The sequence below is a fragment of the Gymnodraco acuticeps genome, unplaced genomic scaffold (assembly GCF_902827175.1).
Source record: "Gymnodraco acuticeps unplaced genomic scaffold, fGymAcu1.1, whole genome shotgun sequence".
Taxonomy (NCBI): domain Eukaryota; kingdom Metazoa; phylum Chordata; class Actinopteri; order Perciformes; family Bathydraconidae; genus Gymnodraco; species Gymnodraco acuticeps.
This window is the reverse complement of record NW_022989877.1, coordinates 254,814-274,585: the sequence shown is the minus strand read 5'-3', so window position 1 is coordinate 274,585 and position 19,772 is coordinate 254,814. Positions and strand designations below refer to the sequence as shown.

At 43.1% G+C, this 19,772-nt stretch overlaps 1 protein-coding gene across 2 annotated transcripts in view; it reads left to right on the top strand.

The window, feature by feature from the left end:
* Nucleotides 1-19,608, top strand: part of LOC117534103 (neuronal tyrosine-phosphorylated phosphoinositide-3-kinase adapter 1) — a 44,182-nt gene extending 24,574 nt beyond the window's left edge. For both annotated transcript variants that reach the window (XM_034198162.1, XM_034198153.1), the window contains exons 3-8: nucleotides 2,033-2,280; nucleotides 11,661-12,019; nucleotides 12,527-14,308; nucleotides 14,673-14,909; nucleotides 16,327-16,433; nucleotides 16,982-19,608. In XM_034198162.1, the coding sequence (XP_034054053.1) occupies nucleotides 2,093-2,280; nucleotides 11,661-12,019; nucleotides 12,527-14,308; nucleotides 14,673-14,909; nucleotides 16,327-16,433; nucleotides 16,982-17,404 (3,096 nt within the window). In that variant the 5' untranslated portion in view covers nucleotides 2,033-2,092 and the 3' untranslated portion in view covers nucleotides 17,405-19,608. The remainder of the gene's footprint in view (nucleotides 1-2,032; nucleotides 2,281-11,660; nucleotides 12,020-12,526; nucleotides 14,309-14,672; nucleotides 14,910-16,326; nucleotides 16,434-16,981) is intronic.
* The last annotated feature ends 164 nt before the right edge of the window (nucleotides 19,609-19,772 follow it).

Here is a 19,772-nt window from a genome sequence, read left to right as displayed (position 1 = left end):
AATCTGTAAAATGCTATGCTTGCAGTTTGATTATGAACATGCCTGCAGATGTAAGATGAATATATTCTGGTTCTTTAAGCTAATTGCACACCAACCCTCAGCTCATAATGCGGCAATTGCAGTGCTGCCAGATCCCCAAAAACCCAAATCAAAGTGAACAAAAGCCCAACCCACAGTCGCAGTTCCCTAACCTGATTAACATCGAGTCAGCAAGCATGGCAGCAGCATCGGTCGAGGTTGCGGTGAGGGTTGAGGTTTACAAGAATAGCAGTCGCACGCTGACACACTGGATGGCACACTGGGCCGTGACTAAAGCATCACACACAGATACACATCTCCACATGTTGCCTGGACCAGGTGACGGAGCCTGATGCTGCCAATTATTCTCTTTACAGGGAAGATGGTTGAGCTTTTTTCCTAACAATAAGGATGTGGTGAAGTAGATGCTAGGTGTTGTTTAAGTGGTCCTGAATGTGTACAGAATGAAAACAGATATTAAACTGCTGGAAAATGTTACTGTCATGGCCTTTTTCCTGATGCTTGCATCTTTAGTCAAAGGGTATAAAAGCAAAATCCAGAGCTTATTCAAGATTCAAAGCTTTTATTGTCATTTGTACAAAGCTACAGTGTTATGACAATGAACAGCTTAGGTCGCAGGCTCCTTCAACAGTGCAACACAATAAAACAGATCAAATAGTCCAAGTAAATACAAATATAATATAATAAGTTAAGTTAAACTGGATGCAAATGAAGCTTCATTGTTGGGAAATGCAAAAATTGAAAATGTCTAAAGCAGATTACATCATTTTGTTTTATAGTGTTTTACAGAACATATTGCAGTATGAGATCTCGAGACCGGAAATCTAAGTGTGTCATTCGGTCAATTTTAAGATAGCCTGCTGATGAAGTGGTTTCCACATTTCAAACTAAGAGCAAAGCTACCTCCAGTGAGCTTTAGTTAGCGGTTTAGCAACAAGTAAAGCTTTCTGTCCATCAGGAAGTCGAGGCAGAGCAGCCAGAGGACACTAGAGGGAAAACCAAATAATGTTCTCCATCAAATAAACCAACAACAACTCAGTGCCGTCAAGCCTTACACACTTTCCCCAGGAGAGTGTATCCTACATCCCGCTCCCCCAAGTTACATAGTGGAGAAAAAAAGGGGCCTGGGGCACAAAGTGCGACTGACAGAGACACCATTCCCCCTTTTACAAGTCTGTGTAGCATCAAAATGATTCTGAAGCTATAGTTATTCTAAGATAAAAAAACATAATGTTGCTTTAATGCATCTCATATAAAGTGACTGCTTCAGTTTGAGCACCAACAATGCGGTAACTCAAAGCAAACTGATGAAGCACTGAAGATAATGCTCCACTGTACACCAGTATAAGAAACCCGTCAAACTCTGTTGCTATTTGTGATGGAAAAACACTGGGAACATGCATCAGCTGACAGCTGTGCTTTTCTCAGCCAATTGAGTTGCACATTCATATTCTCCAGTATAAAAACATTGGTCCTCAGATATCTGCCCCACAACAAGCTTCTCATGGGGAGTGTGAGTAGGAAGCTGTGCCTGCGCTACATATGACAAACCACATTACTGTGTGGATACAGACAGGCTTAGCTAGGCCATCCCAGGGCCTGCAGCCAGAGACGCTCCGCAGCTGAGTTACCATGCTTACTCAAATATTCATAACTGCATAAGGAAAGTATAAATAGTTCTTCTTGTGATACACTAGAGGTTTGGGTTGAACAAAACTGCAAACTCCTTCATCATGCATCACCGTGTCTCGTCTCTGAAGGCTGCCAGTCGGAGTAATGGGCAGCGTTGTTCCAAATGACACGGTGAGAATGATAAGCAATGATTCCCCTAAAGTTCTGCCTAGTAATTTGGGTTTGATTCTTCGGGGTTCAATGTGCGTCGCCACATCACAAAGTAATCACTGTCAACTTGCAAGTAGGTTGGGAAGCTGTTAAACATGTTTTTGTAAATGATTAATGAGCTGAAACGTTGCCCTTGTTTCTTCTTGTTTAGGTGAGTTGGCGGAGGCTGCCTCTGACATACATTCCCCTCTCGCGGGTCTTCTTCTATACCATGAGCTCGGGCTCTGCCCAGGATGTGGCAGTCGAGCATTTCCTGCGTGACATAGAGAGGCGAAGCAAGCGGCTGCACTGCGCTGTGATTGGCTGCGAGGAGGAGCGACCCCGCAGCGACATGAACCTGCTGTATCGTAAGAGCCGTCTGGACTGGAGGCAGAGGGACCAAGAAGGAAGTAAAAAGAGGTGAGAGGATGAGCCTCAGGAGCTTTGCATATATGGGATTACATTAGGGTTCAGTTCAGTGCGGATATAAACCTCTTAGCTGGCATGAATGAATTTCATTTCCCAAATCTTAATACCAGCCACAGTTCACGGAGTCACAGGGGTCGCCGGAAAAGTCTTTGACAAATTTGCATAGCCGAACTTCATAATGAACTTATTTTCTCGGAGGAGATAAACCACTATAATGTCAGATGAAATGTCAGAGGGCAAAAGGGGCAGAAACTGATGAAACAGAACATTAAATAGAGTAATTCGTCTCTATACACTAGAGATGACTTTAATCAGAGGGTCTAACCTTTAAGCTTTAGAGGGAACATTTGTTTTTATTCACAGCAATGTATTACACCAATGTAGGTCAAGCATGAAGAGTCCAATGAATGAATGAAAACTTTATTACAGACTCAGGGTCCAGAGAATGAAACAAATGTAGTGGTGATTTCCCCTTTAAGAGACCCTATTATGCTTTTAGGGTTTCCCTTTCCTGTAGTGTGTTATAGGTTTGTATGCATGTCAATGGTCTCTCCCGCACCGTTACATATGTAATACTTGCGCTTCTATATAGCGCTCCAACCCATTGTACGTGATATAGGTTAAGGGGCGGGACATCTCTAAGCTATTAATCAATCACAACAGAGCAGACTGGGCTCTGGTTTCAGACAGAGGGTGAAAAGAGGTTCTCCAGCACAGGCAGTATGAGAAAAGCTTTTTGAACATTAAAGCAAGGAGACATGTCCCAGGAGAGACACTAAATATGAACCTGAAAACGAGCACAACATGTCCTCTTTATTCTTGTTACATAGTTCAAATAAGTTAAAAGCTTAAACGTCAGAGGTCAGATTATCAAACGGTTTACAGATAACTTTTAAGGTTCATGATATGTTGTTTTCACCTCATTAATCATGTCCCGACCTTTAGAGGGGGCTCGACCCACAGGTTGGGAGTCACTGGACTAAACTAACACAACAACTATCGAACCTTCACCAGCTACAACAACACATCTTAATTAATGCAGCTCTAATAACAATCTGAATGTATACTCATTTAACATTGTTGTCAGCAATTTCTCTAAATATAACGATGTATTATAGTTGCTGATATGAGACCTAGGATTAATCATAACTTAATCATAAGTAAGTGTTTTGGTGATTTTTGTATTTATAGTAAAATAAGAATTCTGAATACTTGTCCCCCCCCCCCCCCCAGCCTTTCTGCACTGTTTCCGTAGGATTTGAGTTGTTAAAAAACGGGAAGCTGGGTGTGTTTGTGGCTCTTATTTCTCCACAATACCAACAATACCAACAATACCAACAATAACAACAATATCAACAATACCAACAATAACAACACGGTGAGCTGCTGATGCTTTAGGTCCAGCTTCTCTCTTTGGACGTCTTCCAGCAGAAGTGAAAAGTAATCATTATAAATCACAACACAGACTAAGTGTTCGTTAATAATAATAATAATAATCCAAATGATAATAATGATAATGCTGATAATAAGTAATTACATGTGTTTAAACCAGATTTTACACACTGACAGAATCAAAACTCTATTCTATTAGAAGGTATTCAAGCACCCTACAAAGGTAAACAAAACAACACCACACTGAACCACATTTTGGTCGTTGTTTTGAAAAGTGTTTTTGCTGAGGGATCTCGTGTATCTGTGCCTGTGCTTCGGGACAAGAGTGGAGATATGAGTCACCCATAATTCACCATATTCGCAGAGGAGAGGAGAGAGGGGGGGGGTAGCTTTAAGGACGGGACCTCGGTTTGTTTTGAAGCGTCGTCCAGCGCTTTCTGACTCACAGCGGTAATTGGAGGCAGCAGAAATCAACGTCATGGCAGCATCAAGCCAGTGGAGGTGGAGAGCAGAGAGAGGGACACAAGACATGATGATAACAATAATAATAAAGCTTTATTTATACAGCAATTTACACACGGCATCTATTGCACGTCTGTCCGTCCTGGGAGAGGGATCCCTCCTCTGTTGCTCTCCCTGAGGTTTCTCCCATGTTCCCTTTAAACTGTGGGTTTTCTCTGGAAGTGTTTCCTTGTACGATGTGAGGGTCTAAGGACAGAGGGTGTCGTATTGTCATACTGATATTCTGTACACACTGTGAAGACCACTGAGACAAATGTAACATTTGTGATATTGGGCTATATAAATAAACATTGATTGATTGATACACATGCAGCTCAAAGTGCTTTACAAAATGACACATCACAAGTTAAAAACAAACAACAAGAAATTCCCCTCAGATTATTTGTTGAGAACTTTAAAGGTACAAGGAGGTAAATATAACATTTGATCAGGTTGATAGACACAAGGAGGTCAAAGGTATGATAATTCAAATAAAAATAAATAATGGTTTCTCTCTGACAGGTAAGACACAAGACAACTGAGTCGATGCAAGTGAACATATAGGTACAACAGAAATAGATTCAAACCTATAAAATCAATAAAACAATATAAAATTAGGTGAATAATAAAGAATAAAATAACATTTAAAGTGGGGGGTTGCTAATAAAAAGCTAGTGATGACATGAGTGAAGAAAGAAGAGGTGAGAGGCAGGACATGACCAGGGATGATCAGAAACAGGATGGAGGAGGAAGAGGAGGAGGAGGAGGGACGGTCGAGGAAAGACGAAGGAAGCAAGGGCACTCACTGGAAAAAATGCTGCTCCAAAAACAAGTTGAACAAATCATTAAAACAAGCTGTTTTCACTTTTAATAAGTACATAAATCTGCCAATAGAACAAGAGAACATTTGCCTGGTAAGATTTCTTTGAAATAAGACGGGATATTTAGATAAACCAGATCTTGTAATTAGCTGGGAGAACTCATTTTGAGCTATATTTGACCAGAATCAGGAAATGTTGTTACAATATGAGCCGCAAATGCTCAAAGGTTTTCTGTTTTCTGATGTTAGTTGGTGATTTTCAAAATAGGATGTTTTGACTTAGCAAGATGATGCATTCTCTAAAAACAAGACCCGATATCTGACTGCAGTGGTACTTCTGAAGTTATTATGTCTTATGGTGTAAAGACATATTCTGACTAGATACTTGGTAAGATTTAGAGTTTTTGTAGAACTGGTAGACAGTTTGAGATCTCATGGCCCTCAGGAGAGAAACCACATCTTATAAATAGAGACAACTGTGGAGATGCTGAATGGTAAATAGGTGAGTTTTGAGTTTAAAATAGAGTTTTCGTTTGGCGCTAACACAAGCAGACAGAATATTCCCAGTAGTGACGAGCGGTGGAAAAACACCTCGCTGACAGATGACGTTTTTCTCCTCACGCAGAATTCTAAAACTGGTGTGAACGGGTGAAGTCTGACACATTTGGTGCGTATGCAGACATGTGGAGAGGCTTGGGGAGAAACAGGTTGCATGTGTAGGGTAATCAGAATTACCCTGAAGGTTTTTAGGATGATGTGAAATAGATATAGCTAAGTGTTTTTGGTTTTGAAACAGAGGTAAGATTCTCCTTTACCTGATATTCCAAATCACTATTGTATTTCCAACTCTATTTCAAGACGAACAGAGAATCACTCTTATCTAACCCTTAAAGAGGAACGTTTTCTGCTCATGTTCTGCTTAGAGATGTCCCGCCCCTTAGCCTATCACATACAATGTGTAATATAGTTATGTCACTATACAGAAGTAAACAAAGGAGTCAAAGCAAGACCAACACGCACAGAAACCTGCAGTACATAACACACCAGAGGAAAGGGAAAACCCCCAAAAGCATATTAGGCCCTTTCTCAATGATCTTGAGTACATGGTTTACAGCAGCTTCAGGTCTTGAACTTTCATCTTGAACATTCCTCCCCGAAATGAATGATTTTAATTCATTCAGTTCAGGGATGAATGTATTTGGAAAAGATAGCTCACAGCTGTCATGGCAGGGAAATGTGAATATATTCCTTGCCTCATAAACAGATAGAAACAGCCTTTGTAACAAAAATAAACGCAGTATTATCCATGTTGTTATTCATTGCAGTGATAAGAAAGATAAGTGCTAACTAACATGGGTCGTAGGTCGCTTTAGGGCAACAAAACAGGGGTGTGTGTGTGTGTGTCACAGGCTAGCACACAATAATAGTCTTAACAGAATCAATAGATACATCTTGTGCTTTATTGCTTTGAGTCAAACCGGCAGGCATTTCTTGACTTTTTATCTCGTTCCTACTGGTGAAGGAAATCAGATCAGCTTCAAACCACACTAGAGACAACCCATAACTTGAGGCAATCAATTAAAATGGCGTGTATTGTGTCAAATATGTCCGAAAGGTCCAACAGAATGAGGACAGCTTCACACCAGAAAAAAAACAACACATGACTGAACAAGTTCTGTTCAAACTTTGCCCCCAAAAAGGTATAATTGAAGTAGGACGGTAGCTACAGTACTTAATGACCTAAACTGGCTTTCTCCTGCAGGAGCTTTCACAGTCTTAAAGCTTTTGGTACTATCTCGCACTCTAAGGAGGAGAAGGTATTCAAGAGTCTGTCTAAAGATACCTCTAAGAAAGGTGTTGGCAAAAGAGTTCTCATACCGTTGTTGTGTCTCTGCCATTCTTGGGTGAACTGTAAGCTTTGTTAGAAATAATTTGGAGATAACTCAATTTGTATGCAGACAGATATATCTCCGGACAAATGTCCTATCCAGGGAGTTACTTCTAGTGAGTCTTGAAGGCAAACATGTCCCCCCAAGTTTCAGTCTTTATGCTAAGCTAGGTGCAGTTTCACTTTCTCATTAATGTCCGCCTTGCTCCACATAAAGCTGCTTATTACACCGCTGCATACTAAATAGGCGTGTGGTGCAGTGGGTTGTGCGTTGGTGTTGGGATCAGGGGGTCACAGGTTCAAACCCCACTGCAGTCAGCATGTTGTTGTGTCCCTGAGACACTTCACCCCAGATTGCTCCTGTGGGGATTGTCCACAGTATTGAGTATGTAAGTCGCTTTGGATAAAAGCGTCTAACAAGTGACATGTAATGTAATAAACCAACTACTTGACTCACAATGTATAATGATTTTAGTGATTTGAAAATGGTTGGATTGCTTCCGCTGAAATTACTTAAAATGACTGATCAAGGTTTTCTTTAACTTGCAAGTCTTTCTTTTTCAATTAACCAGTCTTTTAACTCTGAGTGTCTGTCTTCTTCTCTGACATCCTTGGGCTGTTTTGCTTTTCTTTACTATAGTATAGTGACAGTTTTAACAATCCAAGATGTTGTTCTCTCCAAACAGCAGAAATAGAAATGAATACTCAAAAAGTAACCCGCAGTGATTTCTGATGGTAAACATCAATGATTGTTGACCACAGCTGGCATTGACCAAACATATTTCATCGTATTGATATGACTGCACATAGTCCCTTGGTCTTTCTTAGCAGCAGTGTGTTAGTGAACAACAACCTCTGGAATGTCTTAATCGACCAATCAGAATCGAGTATTAAACTAAGCGGTGTAATAATATGAATTGAGTACACGAGGAAAGAGAAGCAAAGAAAGCGGTGAGAGTCCATGAACTTTTAAATCAGCTGATTCTTTGTTCTTGGTTTGGAGACACATTCGGTCTCATCCTCTGCTCTGGGCTCATTTTGTCCCTTTTAGTATGTGGATTGTGAGCAGTCACAAGCACGTCTTCACGGGCATTCAAGGGCACAAGCATACTCGAGATGCAAACACACTTAAAAACCCGCATTCAGACACACTGAGTGGACGAGGAAGAAAATAGGAGCGTCAGTGTTCTCCCTGATGCCTCAGTTTATCCCATGTTTTATTCCATATTGTATTCCATTCTATTTCTCTGTGAATACTGCTATATTTTACTATATTTTTGAATGTTATTATAATTTCTTATAATAGTTCTCTATCTGTGTTTTTGAATTTCTGTTTGACTTTTATGTATGCACCATGACATCAAGTCAAATTCCTCGTACGTGTCAACCTGGTAACAAACCGGTTTCTGCTTCTGCTGCCAGCCATGTTGACTGAGCTCCAGTTGTTCTCCTGTGCTTCACTGCCTCACTACTGATCTGAAAGAGAGCACGGCGTGACCCTCAGTCATGTGCCGACATCATTTACAATAATGAATTGCTTACACTCGGCATGATTGCATTTGAGTTGTTTAATTACATACTCAGAAACACAATTTCTTCCAGCCTCAAACGTATAGACACAGATGTGGAAATATCCAGATGTGCTCCCTGTGGCTGAGAGCTGATCAACATAAAGCGGAATAAGAATCAGCCTGATGAAGCTCTGATTTCTCCCTGCATTACTGCAGTGGATTCTAACATTATACTCTCTGTGATGATTGCTATCGGGATGTTAAGAGCATTCCATGGAATATAACAAAACGTGTATCTCGAGCCGGTTTCTCAAACTTACCTACCCCCACCTTTAAGCTCACATTATTTTATGAACATATAGATTCACAAGAAGAACAAATGAACCAAAGAAAGTGAAAACCATAAAGCAGATTCAGGCAGTAGGCGTATAGATTCACACTTAATGGTGGACATAAAAAAAACGTCATCTGTGGAAGCCGTGGTGCTGTAAAAAGCACGACCAATCATCTGAACCGGCCCGGCTAAAATAACTGGATGGCCTACCTGCCTGTCAGCCTTCCATCTGTGCACAAACTTATCTCGTGCCCTCATTGGTCATGTGCGCGTTCGTGTGTGTTGGAGGAGGGGCTCTGTAAGGAAGTCTGAAGGAAGGGGCAGATTTTTTTCGGCTGCGTACTTTCAAATTCTAGCGCACTCGAGCTGGTTTCTCCATTCTTACCTACCCTACCTTTAAAGTATTAGCCTACAGAACAGTACAGTTTACAGAGAGGAAATACAAATCTGATTACGTCTATTTTTTTTTCCTTTCGGCACCCTGATTACGTAGACTAACAAGTTACTCCCAAAGCCTGCTTAACTTGTGCTGCTGTGGGTTGAACCACCAATGCAGCACCTTTCTCTAAAACAGAAGCAGGCAGAGGGTTATCAGAAGCCATTTTGTGAGCCTTTTGGTGAATTCAACAAGGCATCAAGACTTGATTAGCTTGTTGCTAATGCTGTTGTTGTTGTAAATGTCATTTTTTGTTTTGATTTCTCTTACATGACTATGCACTGCAACATTTGTTTTGTTTCTGTAATTATTTATTTTACTTGTTCGAAATAAATGTATCAATCAATCAAGACTTGAGGCACTGACACTAATGCCTGGACAGGGCTGGACTTCAACTGTAAGCAATTTAGCATTTTTTAATTTTTTATTCTGGTTTACAATCCCCTATTATTTCACCTCATTTGAGGCTCTCAGGTTTTTCTGATGCCCTTCAGAAATTGAAATGTGAATTTAATCACTTTATTTTTCCCTTTTGTAAAGCCATGGAATTGCATAGGCGTCTTTGAGTTTCATGAAAAGCGCTATAAAAGTCCCATGTATTATTATTATTATTATTATTATAATGGGTCGTACAGTCTTAATGAAATAAAAGATGTTTCATAGATTATTTCCCCATTTTTATTTCAGTTTTATTCCACTAAAGAATGCAATCTCATCTTGTTCAGTTTGGTATAACACTGCAATATTTCTTGTCTGCTTTTTTATCTTCGACAGTTATATTTATGTTTGCGGGAGCTCGGGTCATTGATGTTTTCACAGACAAAATATCAAATGCATGAAAATCACAACTGTTCCCATGGAAACAGATGCTTTTGGCAATCATGAGAGGAGACCACAGATGTCGGCCGAGGCTACGAAAAATAAGGGAATTCCAGCAGTGCAGTGTTCACTACGAGCACTTTGCTTTTTGACGGGGGAATTGATTTCCTAATTGAATGTGTTTGAGGATGAAGCAGATGTGGAGGAATTCAGATGGAAAGATATGTGGATGTGAAACATGGAAGAGCCTCTTGGGCTTTCCCCTTTGCAGTAAAAAGCCCTGCAAGCATCTCTTTGCTGCACAGGCGATGTTTGATGACCACAGAGAAAGTGAGGAAAAAGGGAGGTCAATATAAAGCATGATACATGATTATTCTTTGCACTTAAAGGTCCCATGTCATGGCCATTTCTACTGATCATATTTCCATTGTTGAGGTCTACTAGAATAGATTTATATTGTGCAATTTTCCAAAATCACATTGGTTTCTCATACAGCATCACTGTATAGTATGTGTATTCACCCGGTATTCACTCTCTGTCCTAAACGGCTTGTTGGAGCTCCTGCCCCCCCTCCCTGTGAGCTCAGTGTGCTCTGATTGGTCGGGACGTTGCGAGGCTCGTTGCGAGGCTCGTTGCGAGGCTCGTTGCTGCTCGCCGCTGCTGAGAGGAGCGGACAGGTTTCCAGGTCGGCGATACAGCGAGACACAGCGATACTCATCCTGAGCACACAAACACTCACAGCCGAAGTAAAAACAGTGTGGCTTGATATCGAGTAAGAAAAAGGTTTATAACGCTGTGAGAATGGGTCTGCAGAGAGTATTTCTCCGCGATCCCAACTCGTCTATTACCAGCGTTCAGGGAGCTCTATGCAAGTTAATGGGACTGCCTGTTAGTTAGCCAAGGGATCCTGGTGTGTGAGGTGCTCCCGGATTGGTCCATTTGTTGTTGATTTGGATGTTCACACGTCACAGGAAGCAAACAATGGAAAAAGAGAAATCTCCAACGAGGCGTTCTGGGGCAGCATAGACAGGTATGTTCTGTGTTAGAGTTGTACAGTGCTACAGGGTGTACTTTGAGGGTTTGTGACTCTGCAGACCATTTATATGCAGAAAAACCTTCATAATACACAAGGGGACGGGTAATAACCGGAAAAGCATGACATGGGCGCTTTAAAGAGGACATATAATGCTCAATTTCAGGTTCATATTTGTATTTAGTGTTTCTCCTGGGACATATCTCCATGCTCTAATGTTCAAAAAGCTCTTTATTTTTCTCATACTGCCTGTGCTGCAGCACCTCTTTTCACCCTCTGTCTGAAACCAGAGCCCAGTCTGCTCTGATTGGTTAGCTGGCCGGCTCTGTTGTGATTGATCAACCGCTTAGAGATGTCCCGCCCCTTAGCCACGTATAGCTACGTATCACGTACAATGTGTGTGTCGCACTAGCCAATAGAAGCACACGTGTTAATTAGTGATGTCACTATGTTCCTTGAGGAAACAGAGGAGTCCAATCGAATCGAGGCATTTCAGGCAGGAGGGGGTGGTGGGGTGAAAGAGAAACTAACCTTTGCCGATCATTCACATGTATTATATATTTAACTCTCTTTAAATTTGATGTCCTAATGCTTTCATATCTCTCTTCCATCCTCCTTCCCAACCCTTTCGATGCAGTTCCAACCAAAGTGACCCTTCAGCCACCGTTGGCAAAGTCAGAGATTTGGCGTCTTTCCGCCGCCACTTCCGGATGGGTTTCATGACGATGCCGGCGTCCCAGGACCTGTCCCCTCACTCGTGTGCCTCCGCCATGGCCCCGCGCTCACAGTCCTGCCACGCTGTAGGGGCCGGGGATAGTCTGGAGAACGGAGATGACTCTGACACCCAGTCCCAACATGGCGGCCGCTGCCCCCCCACCAAACCCAAACGTCACCCCAGCACTCGCCTCAGCACCTCGTCCAGCGACGGCAGAGGACTCGGTGACACGCCGCCCCCATCGTTCTCTCACTCACACAAACACTCAGAGAAGAAAAATTGTAAGAAATGTGTTTCCCGGTGCATTTTCAACATAGTATATTGTTGGGAAAATACTGAATGTCCTCTTCCAATATCAGCGTAGCACATGATAACAAAGGTATCCCAACTGTAGCTCAGTACATGACAGGATGTATGATGACCTAGAAGAGCATCAGGACTGTTTTAGGCATAATAGCTATGTGATTAACATGATGATTCAGCCTCTATGGAGATAGACATATGACAAGCATGATCATTTCTGACGTGGAGCTAATCTGAAGTAAACATTGAAGACTGCTTTCTATTCCTCCATCTTGTGACTGTGTAACTCCCTCTCTTGGATATCAGCATGTGAAGGACACTGTTCAGGAAATAGTTGATGCTCTGTATGTGATGACTACTTCCATTCTTGCCAGGATAATAAATACATGCATCCTGATTATTGAAGCTCAAGCTTGTGACTAGTGATGTTTTTCTAACATAAATTATTCATTCTTAATGACCTGTATTTTTCTTTCCCCCTACAGCCATGAAGAAATCTGACTCTGGAGACATGGGAGGAAAGAAGGTGCCTCCTTTAAAACCCAAGAGAAGTCCCAGCACCCAGCTCACCTTCGACTCTCTTCCTCCACGTGTGCCTCATTCTGCCGCATCCTTACCTTTCCAGGCAGACTCTCAGATCCAGCCTGGAGACAGGGATGATGAGCCGGTGTATATCGAGATGGTGGGCCAGGTGTTCACCAGAGAAAGCCAGACGGCCACCCCCCACCCTGTCACCCCGGTGGCCACCACTCCTGACTCTGACTCGGACCAGAGTGAGGCCATTTATGAGGAGATGAAATACCCCCAGCACGAGGACAGACCCTCCCACAGACACCCCCTGTCCAAACATGAGAAAATGAAAAGCTCTAAACACTTCCATGTCACCCCTTCCTCCTCCAGCAGCTCCTCCTCTCTACCACGCCCTTCCTCTTCCTCTCCTTCCTACTCCAAACCCAAAGCCACCGTGTCCATCTCCCATTCGTCCCCTCTTCCCTCCTCTGCGTCCTCCACCCCCGTCCCCCAGGTCCTCTCCACCAGTCCTCACACTCCCCGAGCTCCCACTCCCTACCTGCTGCAAGGGAGTAAATCCGACAGCGAGTCCAACACAAAGATCCCGGCCCCTTTCCCAAATCTCCTCCAGCACCGACCCCCGCTGCTTGCCTTCCCTCAGCCAGCGGCAGCCTCCAGCGGGGTCGGGGTGCAAAACAAATCGTCCTCTGCTAAAATGGGAACTCAAACATCCAGCGTGACGACCCAAGCCAGCTCCTCCTCGACTTCTTCTATTGTTCCCTCGTCGGGCTCCAAGGAGTCGTCGGGAAGAAGTGAATCGCAGCAGGACAAACACAGCAAGGACTCTCAGCTGGGACCGGCCCCCGGACTGAGAGCCAGAAGTCACTCCACACCCCTGCCTCCCTCCTCCAAGTCCACCTCCCCTTTCTCCCATCACCACCACCACCCTCACCATCGCCCTTCGCACTACCATCACTATCGCAAACCAGAGAGAGGAGATTCCCCCGCTCCGCTGAAGGGCAGCTCTCAGAACCAGTCCACGGTCCAGACCCAGACCTCGAGTACAGGAAGGGAAGGCAAGTCTGTGAGCTTCCTGTTGAAATCTGACAAAGAAGGGAGGGACAAGGATAGGGATAGAGATAGAGATAGAGACAAAGATAGGGATAGGGACCGGGACAGGGATCGAGATAGAGATAGGGGTAGGGACAGGGACAGGGAAAGAGACAAGGAGAAAGACAGAGATAGGGATAAGGACAGAGAAAGAGATAGAGACAGGGATCGGGTTAGAGACAGAGATCGGGATAGAGACAGGGATCGGGATAGGGATGGAGGCCCATATTCGTTACCGATGGACCACACTATCTCCACGTCTCATAGCAGCTCCAGCTCCACCCCAAAGCCTCTGTCCTCGTCCAAGCGTCCTCACTCTCGCCCCCATCTTCGCTCTCACACTCCTCACGGCCTGCCAGCGTACAAGCCCCCCTCCTCAGACAGCCCTCTGCTGTGGACCTACCCCTCTGGTGGTTTCCGGAGACCACCGGCGTACGAGAGCCTGAGAGGAAGTTCTCACACGCCGTCTCTCCATCAGCCCTCCAGCCTCGAGGGGGCGTTCAAGAGCAACGGTGGCTCTTCGTCCCTCCATTCGAAGGTTGGCTTCATGCCCTGGGACAGCAGTGCCAGCTTAGCAGCAGATGAGGAATCGTACTGGCCTATGCAGAGGAAACTGTCCTTCAGCCATGGGAGCAGAGAGACAGAGAGTAAGTCAAGGTTCAAGGCTTTTATTGTCATTTGTACATAGCTACAGTGTAGATATATCAATGAAAATCTTAGGTCACAGGCTCATCCAACAGTGCAATACAATAACACAGATAAAGTAGGATAGAAATAGTGCAAGGAGAGTCTATATACAAGTAATTGGAATATGATATACTGGGTTTATAAATTGTAAGTTGCAAACAGATGAATGTTATGGATGTTCTTTCAAACGTTCAGGTGTTTAACAGTCTTATGGGAGGAGCCAAAGTCAGAGGTCATTTGGAGTTCAGATCCAGTATTGAGGCTTTTCAAAGGAGCTTAAATACTCCTTGAAATATTCATTCTGTTTCCTCCCCAATGTCTCAGAGGATGAAGGTCGTGCGTGGAATGGCAGCGCTGATGCCCTCTTACGCATGGATAAAGAGGACATGTGCATAGGGTCTCGAGGAGGACACTCGGGCATCCCAGTGCACTTCAGCTCCAGCAGGGCGCACGCTCACAGCGAGTCTTTGGCTGGCATGGACAGCAGCTCGGGGTTCAGAGCGCTGCCCAGACTCGGCCTGCCTCTTCCCTGCCAGACTTTTCCTGCCTGTCGCAATGGAGGTAATTTAAAGGTCACCTATTATGCAAAATCCACTTCTTCATGTCTCTTCTACATCAACATGTGTCCCCTCTGTGGTAAGAGACTCTGACATTTTCAGGAAAAAAGATTCTCTCACTTTTTGTCCTGATTTACATAAAAACCTGTCTGAAAATGAGCTGATCAGATTTTGGCCACTTTATGATGTCATAACGATGTTTTGGCCAATCACCAACCAAGGTAACCCCCCCCCCTTATCACCTGAATCTCCTCCTAGAGCACCATTGAGTTCTTTCTAACCAAATATCTCTCAGAGGGGCGTGGGGAGGGGCTCCTTATTTTCATCTAAAGAGAATCAACACTTTTGAAACAGGGCTGAAACAGAGGGGATTATGGGATGCTGCAATGACCTGTTTGGTGTTTGGAGCCGAACACTTCAGAGACATGTTTGTATATATCTGAGACCTATAATATATTGATGAAAAACCGTATAATAGGGGACCTTTAACTTAGTGTTTATAATCTTCTCGTCATAGCCTCTAACCACACCATCCCGTTTAGAGAGGAACTAGCAGTGGGTGAATATGGGGAATCTTCTGCTGGCTCTGTTGTTGCTCAGCTCTTAAACTTGTGAAAATCAGAGAAGACCTTCCTCTCCTCCGACTAACAGCTCAATGCATCTTCTTGGACTGAAGTTAGCCTTGAAGCTTGTTTTCTCTTTGTCAGTCTATTTGCATTTTAACTCAAGGCCTTCCCTAGAAACAGAGAGGCGCTGCTAAAATTGAAAATCAGTGCAATACTTAACTTGAAGCATGCCAACGTCTCTGCATACATACATTAATGACCCCCGGTCCCATTTAATAGAGTTTATAATGTACGGCATGACAAACCAGGTTGTTAAAAACACTTTATCATTTAATTCAGTTTAGTATGGGCTAACGGACTGTACAGATATCACCTGATGATTAAAGGGAACTGGTCAGAGTGCAAACATCACCCAAGCTACCTGTAATCAACTTTATAACGGTATAACCTTTTTCCCTTGTGTTACATTTATTTTGTAACAGTGCAAATATATCTGTAGAAAACTGAAGCATCATCATATTCTGAATAACACACAATTATGGCAATTACAGATTAGCATCACTAAAATGTTTACATTTCACATAGCTGTAATAGAAATCTGTATACAAGAAAATATGAGATATACAGAAAACAGTTAAACATCGAAATGTAATAAACAAATCTCTGTAATGTGCCTATTGTTCAACAGTATAAGGTTAGTTTATACTTGTCTTGTTACTAAAGGAGCATGTTGTACAAAATATCTGTCTCATGACACAGTTGCAGTTAGAATTTCACACCTCTACGTATTATAATGACAAGTTGTATTCCTGTTCTCATTAGCAGGCACACAGAGTAATATGTGTTTCTTTGCAGAAGTGGGGCGGCTGGGCCGCTCCTCCTCTTCTGCCGGAGTGAGACAGGTGGGTGGAGGAGACGTCCAGAGACAGAGCAGCCTACCAGCTCGAGAAGCCCTGAATCAGGTTAATATACAACACCCAGCCGTATAAATATAGACTCTATTCAATGTAACCATGGTAGATTTGGGAGTGAACATTAATATTGGTCTCATTATTACTTCCCCTTCTGCTAGAGACAGTGCTCATGCAGATCTATTTATAGCTGCTAGATATGCCCACTGAGCAGAATAAGGCTCAGGCCTGCCTCAGAACGATCAGAGCTGCAAAGGTATTTGACGCAGGCGGACATGTAGTCAGAAAATGGGAGAGAATAGAGGATTCGAGAACATGCTGTACTGTGTTTTGGAGTGATGAGCTGCAGTCTTCCAGCATGCCCAGATTCTAGCTGCATAGCAAGTGCTGACGCAGTTTGAGTGTGCTGCAGAGACGGTCTTCATGCGGCTGGCTGACCCTCCTTCAACCTGTGATAGATGAAGCAGCGCTGCATTCTCCTGGCTGGCCACAGGAACTGCAGTTTTATTCAACATGTGCTAGGATTGTCTGCAGTGAGCATGCATTTGTATTCATGAAATCCAACATAAATTCACTCTACTTTTTTCCAATTCATCCAGCTCCACGGTCTGGCCCAGCCTCAAGTGCCCTGCAGTCCGGGCGTGTCTCGGCAGCAGCAGCAGCTCCAGCTCCACCAGCAGCAGCTGCAGTTGAAGCAGAAGCTCCAGCAGCTCCAGCAGCAGCACCACCTTCAGCTGCAGTTCCAGCAGCTCGCCCAGCTGGCTCAGGGACACCCTCCTGTGGGCGGGGGCTGCTCCACCTCCGCCTCGCAGAGCCAGAGAGACGGCAAGCTGCTGGAAGTCATTGAGCGTAAACGCTGCCTGTGCAAAGAGATCAAGGCCCACAGGCGCCCTGACAAAAGCCTGTGCAAGCAGGACAGCATGCCCATCCTCCCTAGCTGGAGACGGACACCTGAGCCCCGTAAGACTGGCACGCCGCCCTGCCAGAGGCCGCAGGCCGTAGTTTGGGACACGGCGATCTGAGGGGGATAGACAGGGCTGCTAGTACAGCTCTGAAGAGACTCAACACACACATGAGGTGAAGATGAGGAGCAGTTAATAAGAACGGAGAGTCAAATGGGTTTAGGATCAAGATAATTCTTGCTTTTATTGTGAGATAAACTGAACAGTAACGTAGATTACTGGAAACTATGAACTCATTTGGGGGGGACAGAGGTGAGGAAATGAAGTATTACAATCAGACTAAATTCATCTCTTACCCGGGTGATTTGTACTTGCTCTGTGTCCTTGATGTGTTCTAATTGCCAATGCTTTGTTGCCACAAAACGCCAGTGTTATTGCCACAAAATGAAGACGCCATTTCAATAATGGTTGGGATGTTTTCTTAGATTGGTGTTGCCAAATTTCCTGCTGACTACTTGAGACATAAATGAATAATATATTTTCTCCAACACACAGTTGTCCAAACTTGCATAGAAACTGCTCTGTGGGCGAGAAAAGGCAAGACTCATTGACAAGTTGTTGAAGTGTTTCTTGAAGTCGTGAATGCATTTGAGATGTATTGGTATCAATAGATTGTCATTGTGGATGCAAATAATCATCACGAGGAGTAAAAGCTACCTACTGTATCTGTTTGCATATTTGTAATGTAAATCTATTTACTTTCTCAACGTTTCTGCAATTTTATAGCAATATGCTCCAGATGCCGGAGCAACATAATTAAAAACTTGTCAACTAGCCTAACATACATATCTAAAGACTTGAAAAGTCATATTTACTGTGTCATTCTCTGCATGTCACGATAGACATATAGTATTGTAAAAGACTATGTGTAGAGATGATCATGTCAGACTTTTACATACAGCAGATCTTCACTATGATAACATGTGGTTGTATAAAAAGATTAATATATATCGCCCGGGGTCGTTAGAGAGGGCGGAGCGACAGATGGCACATACTGTGCGGTCCAGCCAAATATAGATACAGATCAATGATACAAAAAAACGTCATCACTCATGCTTATCCACAGTTGCACATTAGTGATTGTTCCACCACACAGCACTGACACCCATTTACACTGACTGTACGATACGGTGCAACTGATAAGACTGTGACTATTGATCACCTCAAACAGAATGCTGGAACAATCTGCACAAAACATGGTATACGCTTAGGAGAAATTAAACCCTAATGTAATGTAAATAGATATGTACAACTGTATTGAAAATGTAGCAATTATTTCCATTTTCATACTTGTAATCAATACATATTATGTAGCATATACTGTATAAACATAACTTTGTTCACTTGTTTTTTTCTAAAAGAATTAAGTACTTTATCTGCTGCAGCCAGTCCATGCATTACCTATAGTTCTACTACTAATAAACAGTAAGCCCTCTAAAGAAAGGCACAGTCCAACAGTTGTTTATTTACATTTATGCAAGACTCCCTTTAAGATGTGTTTTATTTACACCCTTTTTTTCTACATCCACTTTCATTTGTGTACAGATTTCAACGGCTCGATGTCTTGACATTTTGAATACTTTGCTGCTATCTTGAACTACTGGTGTTCATTCAACAGAAACATTATTTATATCGTGCTTATTGTTACATATTTGTTTTTATTTCTGAAAGCCACGTGAACTGAAGTTTGTACCTTGAAGAGTGAGCCCTTCTGTAATAGTATTAAGGCACTTGAATGTCTCTTGGTTGTTGTCGTTTTTATGATAGTTAGCACCAAGCTGTACAGTTACAGTGCACCCCGTGAAAAGAAGACCTATCTAAATGTTTGAGAGTCACTGCTTGGCCTTTTTGTTTTATTTCCCACCTGCTCGTGTTTGAGGGTCCAGGTTTTTCAAGCTTTTACTGAGTCCATTTTTAAACAAACACAAGTGAGGTTGAAGGAAATGGGCAAGTGCAATGCATGCAGAGATTCCTTACACTGAAAATGTCCCAATGATACTGACTATATGTGCCCAATTTAATTCCAGATACCAAGTAAATCACCTTCTCACAGACTGACATGGAACCCTAGGTATCATTTCCAAAAATAGTTTACAGAAACTGTTGGTTTTGTGTGTCTTCTAAAACAGTGGCCATTATACGAGTGCCATACTATATTGATATGGTAAGATACGGTGTACCTTGGAAATCACTGTAGTGCTATATTTGCATTGATATTGTCATTAAAAATAAATTTTATATAATGAACTTTACACAACAAACAGGATCTGTGCATGTTTTCATGCCTCGTGGTGTTTCACAGTGGCGATGTTTGGGAAGTGGACATTATGTTCCCACTGCACTTCTGCAGCTGGTGTTGCATCTCCCTCCGTGTCCATGTGGGGGCGCTATAGTCACTCGACCCTACTTTTAGCCGGCTCATGCATAA